The sequence below is a fragment of the Aspergillus ochraceoroseus genome, assembly GCF_002846915.1.
Source record: "Aspergillus ochraceoroseus IBT 24754 chromosome Unknown P175scaffold_6, whole genome shotgun sequence".
NCBI lineage: Eukaryota > Fungi > Ascomycota > Eurotiomycetes > Eurotiales > Aspergillaceae > Aspergillus > Aspergillus ochraceoroseus.
In genome coordinates, this window is record NW_024468481.1 from 960,352 (window position 1) to 974,041 (window position 13,690).

Below are 13,690 nucleotides of genomic sequence, written 5' to 3' on the forward strand. Positions count from 1 at the left end.
TTATATATTTTCTCTTTGGATTTCTTTTGCCTATCATCTGCCAGTAGATGAAAATTACAGGGCCCACGCGCTCCCCACCATATCCTCGGATCCCACGAGGTGCTCCAAAAAGCTGCGTTCTTCCTCCCCCTCTGTGCTGCTCCTCTGAAGCCTTTTTAGGTCGCTCCTCTTCCCTGGTCTGGTCTGGGTTTTTCGGGTCAAGTCGAAACTATTTTTCCCTCCGTCTGTTTTTTAGGGTGATTGTGTTACTGTGTCGCCACTTGGATCGAGGCATCGTCTCCTGCGCTATTACTCTTTCGCCTTGGTGGATTCTTTTATTTTATTTTAGTTTCCCCCTCCGTATACTTTTCTTTTTTGGTTTGATTTTATTCGATACCTAAGGTATACATATGTACCACTTTCTTGCTAAGCCAGGTTTTGGTTTGGCTGCTTTCTAAACCCTCTATTACTATTTCCCCCCCCCCCCCCCAACCTTGCCCGGAGCGCAGATAGCACCGTCCCTTTTTATTTTATTTTATTTTATTTTTTGTCCATTTTTCTCCCGCTGGATCCTCCTCCTCGTGCTGTCGTGCCTACCGCCACCTGCAAGGCCATTCTCCGTCACCCTAAGAGGCGACTAAGACGATTAAGCATCTCGATCCAACGCTGCACCTCCTAAACAACTACTACACAAACCTTCATTTTTCATTTCTATTATTACATGTCCTCTGCCATACAGTGGTAATTTTCAATTACTGCTTTGGAGAGAGATAGAAAAGAGAAAGAGAGAAAGTGGGCGATTTGTTACTTTCGCGACTCATAATTACGCGTCGATCCTTTCTTTATTTTCCTTCCTCGCACCTCCTCTTCCCTATCGTCGTCGAGGGAAAAACCCCCCCCCCCCCCCCGTGCAGCGACCTGGTCCAAGTCTCTGTTTCCCCTGTTCGAGTCTCGCTGGCCTAGTCGCAATCTTGCAGTCCTGCAATCCCTCAATTCCCACTAAGAAATCAAGAGTACGTTCCAACGGAAAAAGAGGGGATCTCCAAAGCGAATTCGCCACGGGATTACACTAGGATCTCTCTCTCCCCAATCCAATCCTCTTTCCCACCCCCGTTTCTATACTTATCACCTTCGGCACACCTTGCTCTTTTTACCCGTTTTGTACTACTTTTTTTTTTGGCCGTTCACAAAGCTCATTGTATCCTCCGACGCGTGTTTTTGTAAACAGGCACACGCGAGATCAGCTTGGAGGATCGTCCAGGGATATTCTTCCGGTAGCGGCAACTTCTGTATTATATGGACAACAGACCTGCTTCCGAGTACGCGCAGTCAGGTTCGCACTTTCCATATCCAAATCCTCCTCACCCTCCTCCTCCTCCTCCACCACCACCGGTTGCCTCCGCGCATCATCATTCTGAACTCCCAGCTGCAGACCAGGCTTCTGCTGCTGCCACTGCTCAATATACCCCCCAACCTGAGGTCCGCCCCAACCCTCAGTACACGCCGCAACCTGAGGTCCGCCCCGCCGCCAATATTTCGTCCAACAACACGCCACAGTCGGACTACGGTCTGAACCAACCTCCCACTGCTGCGCGCTCTCCTGCCTACCCCGAGTACCTCGCCCGCCCACCTCAGTACCATCACGCGCCGAACACCCAAGCCGGTGGTGCGGCAGGTATGGCTCAAGCAACAAGTCCGTCCATGAACACCCTCACTGATGGGCCACACAATGACCATCGCAATCATCACTCGAACGTGAAGTCTGACCCGGACGTTCCTATAGATCCCTCAATCGCGGCCTCTAGCCCTACCTACCCTCCTCCCTACTCGCCTTACCAGCCACAAGGCCATGACATGGCTCAGTATCAAGGTCACCCCCCTCCGCCGCCCCCACAAATGTATGCGCGTCCAGAATGGTCGCATGGGTATGGACAGCACCAGCACGGTCTCCCTGGACCATACAACACTCCTGCCACAACGGTTGGTCCCGCCTCCCCTGCTGCGACCGCAGGGCCGCGCCCTGGCCAGGTATGTTTTTGATGATTTTGGCGTCTGTTTCCAAAGGCTGCGCATTTGCGTTGACTGTTATCTTGGGATGCCCGCCCTAGCTATTGGGGGGCCTTGCTATCCAAGAGTGACCCCTCAGAGCCATGGGAGAAACCGGGCGCGCTATTTCATCTTTGTCTTTTAAGGGCTTCCCATGATCTAGAGGCTTATTGGCAAATCATTAGGTTTACTCGTTCGTTCCAATTCCCGGTGCGCAGCAGCATAAGCGTCCTCGTCGCCGGTATGAAGAGATCGAACGTATGTACAAGTGTGGATGGAATGGCTGTGAGAAGGCTTACGGCACTCTTAACCACTTGAATGCCCATGTTACAATGCAATCGCATGGTGCAAAGCGTACCCCTGAAGGTGAGTAGGAAATTTACGCCAAATTTTATTACTTTTTTTTTTTTTTTTGAAACCTGGGGATTTGTTTTGGTGGTTTGCGAAGTTGTTGCTTGTCGCAGCTGTCTTTGGTTCGCTAGTGCGGGTACAGCACACGCTAGTCGAGTTACACAGCTTTAGCGTGACGGATGGCAGTAGCGTCCGAGTCTGTCGCGAATGATCCCTCTCTATCCCATTTTTTTTTTTTTTTCATTAAACCAAGATTACGCTTTTCATCAGTCGTCAAACACCTTCCTGACTAACACGCCATAGAATTTAAGGAAATCCGCAAGGAGTGGAAGGCTCGAAAGAAGGAGGAGGAGGCCCAGCGCAAAGCTGCTGAAGAGCGCGAGCGTGCCGCAGCTGCCCAGGCTGCCCAGGCTGCCCAGGTTGATGCTCCCAATCCTGCGGATCCTGGTCAGCCTGGTCAACCTCCTGCCTACCCTGGCGGTGTCCGGCCTCAGCTGCCCCCCATTGGATACCAGCCTGCTGATGGCCAGGTGCCTGGTCAGTATGGCGGTGGCGCTGGTGGTATGGTCTACCAGGGCAACGGACAAATGGGATACCCTCCAAATTACCCTCACTCGCCTTACGGGCAGAGCAGTCAAGTGTATCAGCAACGTAAGTAGCCAGCCCTTTGTTATGTTTGCATTGTTGGCCAGGGCCAGGCCATGAAGGATCTCGAATCAAGAGAGACGACCATTGAAAAAAAAAAAAAAAAAAATTCCCACACTCAGCGAAAATGGAAGCGCACGATTTCAAAGAAGGTCCTTGGGTCTATTGCTTCAGGGTTTGTAGCTGATCGATGATGGCTTCGCAGAAAACCAATCGACCAGCTACCCGCAATAGATGTCCCCTCTTCCCTTTCTTTAGGCTGCATGTTCTAATACCAATTTCTCCTAATCCCATATCGCCATCTCCGGGTCTAATTTCTTAAAGTCTTGCGCACATGATACCATTTATTGGCCTTGATTGCTCCAGTCAAAAGAGTGGCCTTGCGACTCATGCTTCTGTCCTAGTTATGTCTTTCCTGTTTCCTGTTTCTATTTTCTTCTTCTCTTTTTTTTTTTTTTTTTCCTTTTACCCCCTTCCATTTGTTGAACTAGATCGTCGCATGAGAAAAGGAAAGACTGTCTCTAGTCAAAGGACTGCTTTTTTTCTGCTCCCTCTGCGGATGTTTGGCTATGGGATTGTGATATGGGATGTCTGGCGGGGCCCTCTGCATTAGCTATGCTTTATTCCAACTGTGAATTATGTGTCTCTGTTATTGTACGTGGAATTGTTTTTCTTTGTCTCTTGTTGTCCTTATTTTCCTTTTCTTTCGATGACTCGACCAAATTTACGTGACCTATCCTTGGGTTTGGTCCCCGAAAGTGTGCCATATCCTTCCTCTTTATGTCTTTGCGAACTTGTCTTGAACCTACTCTGCTTGTCAGAGTTTTGATGTCCTCCGAATCTCCCTGTTCTTACTCGGACCCTCTTCATTTCCAGATTTTTTTTTTTGGATCCCCTTCTGTTGTATAGTGTTAGAAATGACAGAAACTGTCCAACCATCCACTCTTTACTATTTGTTACGGTTAATTTCCGTGGAGTATGGGACAGAAAGACCCTCTTCTAGAACAACGGATTCGATGCGGTTCCTGCATTAGTATCTCGATGCAAGGCTTCTAGGCTCATCTTGACCTAGCAGGACCGGGGAATATCAAGAACTCTAAATTAGATGCATCATCAGCATTAGCGGGGTGACTTGGGTTTGCAGTGACTAGTCTAGTTCCCCGTAGCACAAAGTCTGAAGACACCTCCCAGTAACCACTAATGTACGGAGGATGTAAGGGTAGTTTCTGTGACCAGGCAGACATGTACTAGCTTAGAACGTGCAGATCTGGGAGTGCTTATCTGAAGACAATAATAAATACCGTAAATTAATGCACTCTGCAATAGTCTCTAGCCCATAACTGTACTTGCTATATATCTGTATGTATTGAGTAGTAGTAGTAGTAGTAGTAACCAGCACATCACTAGATTAAGTTATCTATAGATTAGTTACTAGCGACTAGTTATGTATACCTATGTAGTCAGTAAGTACTATGTAGTCAGTAAGTACTATGTAGTCAGTAAGTAAGTAACGATGTACCGTTTACCCGTTTACTAGGGCCCCCCGGAAGTTTCAAAAAATTAGTGAAAAAAGATTTAACTATTTTTATTATTTTTATTATTTTATTTTATTTTATTTTTTGGATCTTAACTACTAGTTAGTAGTAACTAGCTTTTTAGTCTTAGTCTTAGTATAGTTAACTACTACTAGTATCTAGTTACCATACTTAGATTGAGATCGGATCTTGAATAAGATTTAAAATGGTATGGTTCTGGTTGACTAGCGGATGGACTAAAGAAGGAAGCGAGGTTAGTTACCTACTAGGTACGTAGTAGGTACTAGGTAGACCTTTAGATCCAGATCTGAGGGCGTTTTTCTTGAGAGAATGTAATGTTGAGAGTATAGATTGGGGAGGAGACATTCGGATCTGGCTGTAGGTGTAGAACCTGGGGGTTGGTACGGAGTAGATACTGAACTATTACTATTAAGGTAAGTACTATGTTAGGTAGTGGATGTGTACTGTCTTTACTAGTTGTACTTGGGGTGGCAAATGCTTGTTTTATTTTATGTGGGGAGAACACTTAAGAGAGGGAAATGAATTGATTCTCTCGGGGCAGATTTTCATTATTTGGTCTGATGTAGATGAACTCTTCCATAGGCACTAGACTTCACTACCAGCCTAGTACTGGGTATTGTTGTATTTACTGACTTGGGACTTGTTGATCGAAGTTGAATAGCTCTGTATAAGTGGGAGATCTTTTCATGCCTCAGGCAGGCGTTTTGAAGAAGTGCAGAGAGCAATTTCCCCGAAGCAGTTGACTCGCAGTTCAAGGATAAAGTTACAGCTGAAGTTTGGCGCTTGGTTGAAGTAATCTAGACACACTTCCATCAAATAGAAACATAGTCCTAGACTTGATGCCCTTCAAGAGACGTCGGCTCTGTATATGATCACGTGACCACCCGCGGGACGGAGGTAATTGCCTGACCACTAGTGCCGCCTAGTGGTCGTTTCTGGTCGTCGCGATCAGACATTTTCTCGTCCCAAAGCTACAACCCACCTACGTCGTCTGTATTTACCTACACTATAATCAGACATTCCTTATTTCCTCTTGAATCCCTCCGCTCTGCTCCTCTTGAACGCCATTACCAGCTGAATTCCTCTTGACCTACATCCCCCCCCCCAAAAAATTGTCGCAAGCCGAAGCATCGCGCAGCGAAGACAGCAGGCGACTAGCATTGTCTTTGCTCTGCTTTGAGAGAATACAGGAAGGAATCGGACCGTTTTTCTTGGGTCTTGATTTGTCGAGCGTAGATGCTCCGCTGCAGCCATGCCGCTGCGCTTCGAGCGAAGGTTGAGGGGAGCATGGCCTTGAGAGTCCCTTTGGGCTCCTTATGGGTTAAAGGTGGGGTTGGAGTATCGCAGAGAGCAGTATCTCTTGCGCCGCGGGTATTGGGTCTAGCTTCACTTGCACCGAAGAACATAACCACGGGCTTAAGGACGTATACTACGAATTCTGATAGCTTGGGAACAGGAGGCGCAGGAGGATCCCACCGCGAAAGTGCCAGTGCGGAGACCTCTGGAGACAATGAATCAGTTCTAGCTCTGGATTCAACTTCGTTTTCAGCTTCGAATGCGCGGCGGGAATCGAAGTTCAGAACACAGAAGAAAGATCCGATTTTCCTAGCTGCGGCTGGGAAAACGCTGGAAGGGGAAGAGGGCACTGCCAAGGTCTCCGCCAAGGTGGTGGAGATGGAGCTGAAGTGGTTGAAAGACCCCCGTGCGCTGGCGGATCGAATCGGGATGTTGTTACAAGCGGATAATATTGGTCTTGCGGCGGAGATTGTTCGTGTTGCGCAGAGCGAGAAGATGGAGTGCGCGGTGGCTTGGAATCATCTGATTGAGTACTGCATGAACAAGAAGAATTCGGCAGCTGCTTTTAAGTTCTACAATGATGTATGCCGTCGCCTCGATGCTTTCCTTTGGCTTTGAGTGGCTTTTGCTGACTTTTGGTTGTCGAATAGATGAAGAAACGCGGCCGCAAGCCGAATTCGAGGACTTATACGATCATGTTGAATGGTCTTACGAAAGAGAAACACCCCGCTGCTAATCCTGTACGGAACGCGCGAAATCTCTACAAGTCGATTTTCTCCGAGTTTTCTACCGTTAAACCTGAGATCATCCATAGTAACGCTATGCTGAACGTCTGTGCGTCTCATGGAGATATGGATACAATGTGGGAGATTGCCGGGGAGCTCCCCGAGGATGGACCAGGCTCTCCGGACTCCGTTACCTACACGATTATCTTGAGGGCTATCAAGGACTCCGCTCACCGTGATCTAGCCCGGTTGGAGCCCAATCAGGCTGAAAAGATTTTCTCTCGGAAAGTTATGTGTGTCAACGAGGGGAAACGGATATGGTCCGACATCGTGTATCGGTGGAAGAGGGGCCAGCTTGTTCTGGATAATACTCTCGTTGGCACAATGGCGAGTGTGCTCTTGGAAGGCCCTGGCGACCATCATTTCTGGGAAGTGTTCCAATTGTACCATCAAACTGCGGGAATCCAGGTTCTTGCGAAAGAACCTCCACCAGACACCCCGCGGCGTTCAGTTCGGGAAAGCCTGCCAACGAATTCTTTTCGTACACGGAAAGAAATAGATGACGTCCCATTTGTGGACGAGGGAGGCAGATTATACCAGCCCTCAGAACCAGAGGCTGATCCTACCGAAGAAGAGGCGGTCTCAGAGGAGAATTTCGAGAAGTTGTTTGCCCCAGTCGTTCCGGAAGGCACGATCCCTACTACGACACTGGACACTTCAGGCACCCAGCCTTCAGGCCCAGCATACATTGCTTTAGGAAACAGGGAGCTTTCGATGATCCTCGAGACCTGCTTGACCATGAACCAAGCCCTCTCGGTTGGGAAAACTTATTGGCAGGATCTTACACAGGGAGTCCATGCGTACCGGATTGAACCCGACGTAGGATCGTTCCACCAATATCTGCGTCTTCTCCGTCGGGGCCGCTCCAGCCGTGCTACTGTTGAAGTGGTACGCGACCAGATGGTCCCGGCCCATAAAGCAGACGGCAGGACATTTCATATCGCGCTGAGCTGCTGCCGCCGTGATCGCAAGAATATGAATGTTTTGAAGAATGCCAATGAGCTTTTGAAAGCAATGGAGAAAGCTATTGTGCTCCCTGATCCTCGCGTGTTGGAAGGGTACCTTGAATTAATTCGATCGTTGGAAGAAAGCCCCTTGATTCTGATGTCTCTAAACGGTCTTGATGTGGAAGAGCAGCGGCGGTCTAGCGACCTGGCAGCTATGGGACGAAGGTTGCAACTGAGCCTAAGATTAGTTGCAGTTGAGAACCTACGGCCTCTGATTGCCAAACTGGACGAAGCCATGGAGCATGGCCATGTCTCACGGGCGTCGTCTAAGGGTCCTGGAAAGAAGCCAAGTGACCGACAAAAGGTGCCCGGTGATGGAGCACGAAAGGCGCTGATAGGGATGAGAATGCTCATCGACTCGATCTTGAAGTCCGAGGGAGGCAAGCTCCTCAAAAAGGTCCGCCAGCAACTTGAAAAAGAGTCTAATGACCTGCGCAAGTACTCGAAGACGGAGGTTCTCACCAGGTACAATAACTCGCTGGTGTCTCCGACTCCGGAACAGGTTCTCGCGCATCGAGGGCAAGAAAATGACGATTCTTCTCCAGCTTCTGGGGACAACAAATGATGCACTTTGTGTATAGATATTTTTTTTTTTTTTTTTTTTCATTGCATGACTCTACTCTTGATTGGTATTGATTGCTCTCTCTTTGTTGCATGCATCCTGGTGGCGTTGGTATATATCGCAATCACTCCATTTCCATGTATAATAATATTAGACAATTGGGCAGATCAGGATCAGGTAGATTTAGTTGATTCTATGTATATATAGTTACAGAATGTATCCCATTTATAATCATCTAGGAAAAGAATTCACTATTCCAAACCAACCTGCATTGTACAATCTTCAACTTCTTGGACGACGTTCCGCCTGCCTCTTTCGGGCCGTAACCGCGTACGTAATGGGAGTAATGCCACTCTAGCCTCTCCGGCCAACAATCAGGCAGCACGAGGGAGTTCTTCTCATCATTCAATATTCCCCGTCCAGATCGGATCACGGAATACTCAGCTCCTGCTAGGTTCCTACTGCGATTATCCGGGTTGAGCAGGTTCTTACCCCTTCGTTTCTTGTGGTGACCACCCCCTCGTGCGGAATACCGGAAAAAAAAACAACCCAAGCTGTGAGCTCCAGTACGCACCTCCTGTATTATACAATATACAAAACAGCCATGGCCAGCACAACGCCGTACTATGCGCACGACGACCTGCGCGACGATGAATCGATTCTGGATGATGATGATGATGATGTAATTGAGGCCGATGATGGTTAGTTGGACTGCGACAACGCTGGTTACTATTGCTTTGTCGCTGACGTCTTCCATTTATTGCCTCATAGCTCTTGAAGCCGATGACCCTCTACATGATACAGATAGAACCCCCCTGACGGGCAACATTCAAACCGAGTCTTCGAGTTCTCGCGGCGGCAACATCACCGGAAACTATTTGACCTCTCAAATCCCCGGCGAGGACCGCCATGCGGGCCAAAATACAATCGACGAGAGCGTCTGGCAGACACTCTCGAGGGACTTGTTGGCTGTCTGGGAGAAGATGCGCCAGGTGTTGTGGCCCAAGTATTTGATTGGCGGCATGTTGCAGCGCCGTGGGGGAGGGATCGGAGCTGCGGAACGAGGAGAAGCCTCTGGGTTTGGCAGTGGTGTGAGAGATATTCTTGGACGTTGGCCTGACGCTGATGTTGTCCTGCAAGGCGGGATGAGCGAGGGCTTGCGCGATTGGGATCTTTGGTGAGTTATGCCTGCTTTCCCCCCCCCCCCCCCCTTCTTTTCTTTATTTACTGACTTGAGTGTGCTACATTCTAGGGGTCCGCTTATTTTCTGCTTATTGCTGAGCATGTTTCTTTCCATTGCCAAAGGTGAGCAGTCGGATCTGGTGTTCTCCGGAGTCTTCTCTCTCGTGTGGATCGGAGAGGCGGTGGTGACGTTGCAAATTAAGTTACTGGGAGGGAACATGTATGTTGATGCTTTCTCCTTCTTTTGCTTTAAGTGGTCTCTGGTTGCCACACTGACGCGATCCATCTAGCTCGTTCTTCCAATCGGTTTGCATTATCGGCTACACGCTCTTCCCTCTGGTTATCGCCGCCCTCCTTAGTGCGCTTGGTCTTCCCACAATCGCACGCATACCTGTTTATCTTGTCTTGATCGCGTGGTCTTTGGCAGCAGGCGTGAGCATCCTGGGCGGCTCGGGGGTTGTGCGAAACAGGGTGGGTATTGCGGTTTACCCTCTCTTTGTCTTTTATATCGCGCTCGGATGCCTCTGTTTCATCAGTTAAAGAGAGCTGCGAGAATGTGGTGAATGGAATAAGGAGGAGAGCTGGGCTGTAAGGCTGGTTCGAGCCTTTGTTTGATCTCATGTTAATGTGATTCTATTTCTCTTCTTCTTGCTTTCTTTATGGTATTTTGCATTCTTCATGTATTAGACCTTTGGCCGTACCACGATATCCAATGGAACCAATGTAGTTTGCCTCGATTATTATGGTAAAAAAAAACAAAAACAAAACAATGTCGGGAACTGGGGACTTCAAGATTCGTTAACTCACCTGCGGGGCGGAGTGAGCGGTGACCGAGTGGCAGTCAGTCCGGCGACAACACAGCAGGCTGTTTGCTGCTTCATCCTCTCCATCTCCCGCTCTGTCTCCTTTGTCCATCCTTGCGATCGTTCTTCTTCCCCACTCGGTCTTCGCTGCATATACGCCCCATTTCATCCGCTACTAAATCTCTTCTTTGTTTTCACTTCTTCGATTTCTGTCACCCTTTGCGCTGGTTTCATCTCGAGACGGGCACCTTCCTTCATCCCACCACCATTTCTCATTCAATCTTCACCTTCGGACCTCTGTGCTTCAGTACTCGAGTCACGGATCATATCTCTCGAGAGGAGCTGGGAAAAGCTTTATCGGTAAGCATCTGATTATTTGCGTCAGGCTACTTTCGCGTGCGGGTAGAAGCTTCATATCGAGAATCTCCGCCGAGACGAGTTCGTTTTTCATGATTTCCCCCTTTAGATATTTGTGTTTGGCTTGCCTGGTTTAGCGGAGGCCGTACTTCATTTTTGTTGAAGAGAATAATATGTCGTGGTTTTCGTGCAATCCGACTAACAGCGCAATTTCTCGTTTCCAGTACAGCCTTCGCCCCCTAGACTCGCCTCGAAAATCTCCCAGGAAGCATAGTGAACATGGCGGCGGATTCACGGCGTGATGGCGTGGTAGAGGGTATGTTCATTCGATGACACTATTTCTTCCGGCCAAGTTAAGTTATTTTGGCTGACTGGATGATACTAACGTTGATTCTTCGCACTGCGAAAGACGTTGAAAATGGAGCCATGGATACTACAGGTACGTGCTTTGTCTCTGATCTAGTTGTTACTTTAGCCTTCGGGAATATTTGTTCTTGCCTTGTAGATGCAAGCAACCAATTATGGAGGTCTTATGGCTAACGGCTAACGGCTCTTCTACAGTAACTGCTGCCGATGATTCTCAACTATCCGACAACGATGGCGGCGAGCGCCCTGTTCGAAATAAACTCAAGGAAACATCCATTACGTCGGCCCCTAAAAGCTCTGCAGAGGGGAATTCTGATGAGGAGGTACGGGATGGTGAATCTAGCCGGGAAAGTAGCCGTGGCCGGAAGCGCTCTTTCAATGACGACCCGACAGAGAAGGTTGAGGACGAGGCAGGCCACAGGCGGAAACGGTCGCGCGACTCTAGCACGGAAGAGACAGCGCCAAAAGTAGATGAAGTTAATCCACTGGGGTTGAAGAAAAAGAGGAGCAGGGAGCAACTTGATAAGGACTACTCGAAAACAGTGGGTGTTGCAGAAATCGCAGATTCTAAGGATTCGACAGAGGAGGGCAAAACCGCAGCCAAGTCGGGCGCCGAAGGCGAACCGGAGAAGAAAAGGCATCGAGACGATTCCCAGGAACGGGATCCGGTATATATATATTTCCCATTCACCGGTTGATCGAATAACAGCATGAAACATTATATTGACTGATATCGAATCTAGGCTCCCATTCCCAGCGCGTTCGCAAATGTTTCTTCTGTATCTCCTTTCGGATCTCTTGGTGCATCGGCATCCAAGGGACCCTCGGACGCAAAACCCGTCACTTCCGCTTCTGCGTTTGCCTCGTCAAGCCTTGCTGCCTTTGCGGGCTCGGAAAAATCACCCTTTGGCGCTTTGGCGAGTTCCACACCCTCTGTGTTTAAATCGCCGCCTACCTCAACCCCTTCAGAGACACAAAAGCCTATGGCTTCCGGATTTGCGGCGTTAGGTTCCGGGTTTTCTAGCTTCAGCGGTGGCTTTGGGGCCGCTGGCTCAGGTGGCGGTTTGACCAGCTTCGCCTCTCCAAACGCACCTAGTGCCCTCGGAAGTTCCAGGCCGAAGGCATTCGGAGCTGGAGATGAAGGATCTGACGAAGACGAGAAGAGGGAGGACGACGAGGAATCTGGACCCGCGGAATTCGCAGAAGAGAAGGCCGACGAACGATTCTTTGAGCGGCCAAGTAAGTCAACTCACCTACTCCCTTTTCTCATACTCCGCGCTAACATGCCTTTTCTCCACAAAACAGCCGAGACCGGCGAAGAAGAAGAGAAAACATATTTCAGCTGTAAGGCCAAACTATTCCAATTTTCCGATAAGGAGTGGAAAGAGCGCGGTGTTGGCACATTCAAAGTCAACGTTCGAGTTTCCAACGGCGTAGAGGACAAGAAAGCGGCCCGTATGATCATGCGCGCAGATGGCGTCCTCCGAGTCATGCTGAATACTCCCCTCTTCAAGGGCATGACAGTTGGCGATGCGTCGGGCAAGGAACCGAAATCTAAGCAGATCACTCTGGCGAGCTTGGAGAATGGCCGTACTATTCCTATCTTACTTCGGGTAAGTTAATACTAACCCAATTTCTCTGATACAATGACTAACGATGCCAAAAAAAAAAAAAAAAAAAATAGACTGGAAGCGAAGACCATGCCAAAGAACTGTACCATGTCCTCCAGGACCTCCTGGAGCACTTGTAAGCTTAACTCGCAACGCTAAATATAAAATAAAAACCATAAAACTACGCACCAAGAGAGCCTTGGATTGAAAGTTTGATATTTTAGCTTGGGGGAGATCGGGATGGCTTTCTTTGCATTGGGACTGAGGAGTACCGTTTTGGCGGGAACTGGCTGACTATAAATGCTTGTTTTTTATTTATTCATTCATTCATTCCTTTGTTTTGGATATTGCTTTCTATTTTTAGCCTGAATATATTCTCTTCTTGCTACCTCCTTGACAGACTCTAGCTCGCCCTGAATCCAGCAACTTTTCAATTATCTGACCGAGCCAAACATTTTGCGTGCTAGGAAGTCCCTCCCTCCGTGGCCATGAGCCATGGGGTACGTCCCTGAAGATATCCAAATTCCCTTCGCCCTCTTCCAGCTGCAGATAGATAGATAGATAGATACATAGATACCTTGTTCGTGCTGGAGCGACTCGATATTGGCCTGGTATTTACTATTCCTAGCCAGTACTTCTATTGCAGCAATTTATATCATCATCATCATCATCATCATCATCATCATCATCATCATCATCATCACCCGTAATATAAAGAAGACTCTGGCTAAAAGTAACCCAACCACCCTGTTCCAAAGCCGTTCTAAAAAAAAAAAAAACGATGCATGCATAGTGTGCTTGCTTGCTTGCTGCTTTTGGAGGATATTAATCCGAATTCAGGCGTTTAACTAGAAGTTTTCCTTTCTGCCCATGGAGGAGGAGGAGGAGGAGGAGGAGGAGGAGTTGCTTGCTTGCTTATCTTTTCGGCCATACTGAAATTTGACTTGACTTGACTTGCCCGAACCCTCCAACGAAGTCTCCCACAGTAGATAATTGTATACTATACTATACTATACTATAATTCTATTATTATGGCGGGATACTAAGTAGTTAGATATATGCCCATTAGTACGTAGTAGTATATTATGTAGATTAGGTATCTGCCCTAATGATACTGTAAGAGATAAGCTTTACCCATGATAGTG

At 48.3% G+C, this 13,690-nt stretch overlaps 3 protein-coding genes across 3 annotated transcripts; all 3 read left to right on the forward strand.

Moving 5' to 3' along the window:
• Positions 1–1,275: 1,275 nt before the first annotated feature.
• On the forward strand, positions 1,276–8,230 carry P175DRAFT_0510603 (pentatricopeptide repeat-containing protein; the record flags this gene model as incomplete). Its single annotated transcript, XM_040898524.1, has 11 exons — positions 1,276–2,007; positions 2,211–2,391; positions 2,680–3,027; positions 3,256–3,286; positions 3,999–4,054; positions 4,094–4,148; positions 4,445–4,448; positions 4,482–4,484; positions 4,518–4,520; positions 6,219–6,455; positions 6,524–8,230. The coding sequence occupies 11 exons, from the start codon at positions 1,276–1,278 to the stop codon at positions 8,228–8,230; spliced, it is 3,357 nt and encodes a 1,118-aa protein (XP_040750727.1).
• A 308-nt stretch (positions 8,231–8,538) lies between these two features.
• On the forward strand, positions 8,539–10,145 carry P175DRAFT_0502877 (Yip1 domain protein). The gene is made up of 4 exons (XM_040897491.1): positions 8,539–8,928; positions 8,999–9,404; positions 9,480–9,629; positions 9,700–10,145. Exons 1-4 carry the CDS (start codon positions 8,832–8,834, stop codon positions 9,947–9,949), a joined length of 903 nt encoding a protein of 300 aa, XP_040750728.1. The 5' UTR covers positions 8,539–8,831; the 3' UTR covers positions 9,950–10,145.
• A 682-nt stretch (positions 10,146–10,827) lies between these two features.
• On the forward strand, positions 10,828–12,968 carry P175DRAFT_0502879 (uncharacterized protein). The gene is made up of 5 exons (XM_040897492.1): positions 10,828–11,008; positions 11,131–11,603; positions 11,679–12,174; positions 12,241–12,548; positions 12,620–12,968. The coding sequence occupies exons 1-5, from the start codon at positions 10,996–10,998 to the stop codon at positions 12,683–12,685; spliced, it is 1,356 nt and encodes a 451-aa protein (XP_040750729.1). The 5' UTR covers positions 10,828–10,995; the 3' UTR covers positions 12,686–12,968.
• Positions 12,969–13,690: the final 722 nt, after the last annotated feature.

Excerpts from the sequence above, each read along its gene's own strand:
- P175DRAFT_0502877 (XM_040897491.1), top strand. The coding sequence starts at position 8,832 with ATGGCCAGCACAACGCCGTACTATGCGCACGACGACCTGCGCGACGAT. Across the intron at positions 8,929-8,998 it reads TGTAATTGAGGCCGATGATG|CTCTTGAAGCCGATGACCCT; the intron begins GTTAGTTGGACT and ends ATTGCCTCATAG. Across the intron at positions 9,630-9,699 it reads AAGTTACTGGGAGGGAACAT|CTCGTTCTTCCAATCGGTTT; the intron begins GTATGTTGATGC and ends CGATCCATCTAG.
- P175DRAFT_0502879 (XM_040897492.1), top strand. Across the intron at positions 12,175-12,240 it reads ACGATTCTTTGAGCGGCCAA|CCGAGACCGGCGAAGAAGAA; the intron begins GTAAGTCAACTC and ends TCCACAAAACAG. Across the intron at positions 12,549-12,619 it reads CTATTCCTATCTTACTTCGG|ACTGGAAGCGAAGACCATGC; the intron begins GTAAGTTAATAC and ends AAAAAAAAATAG.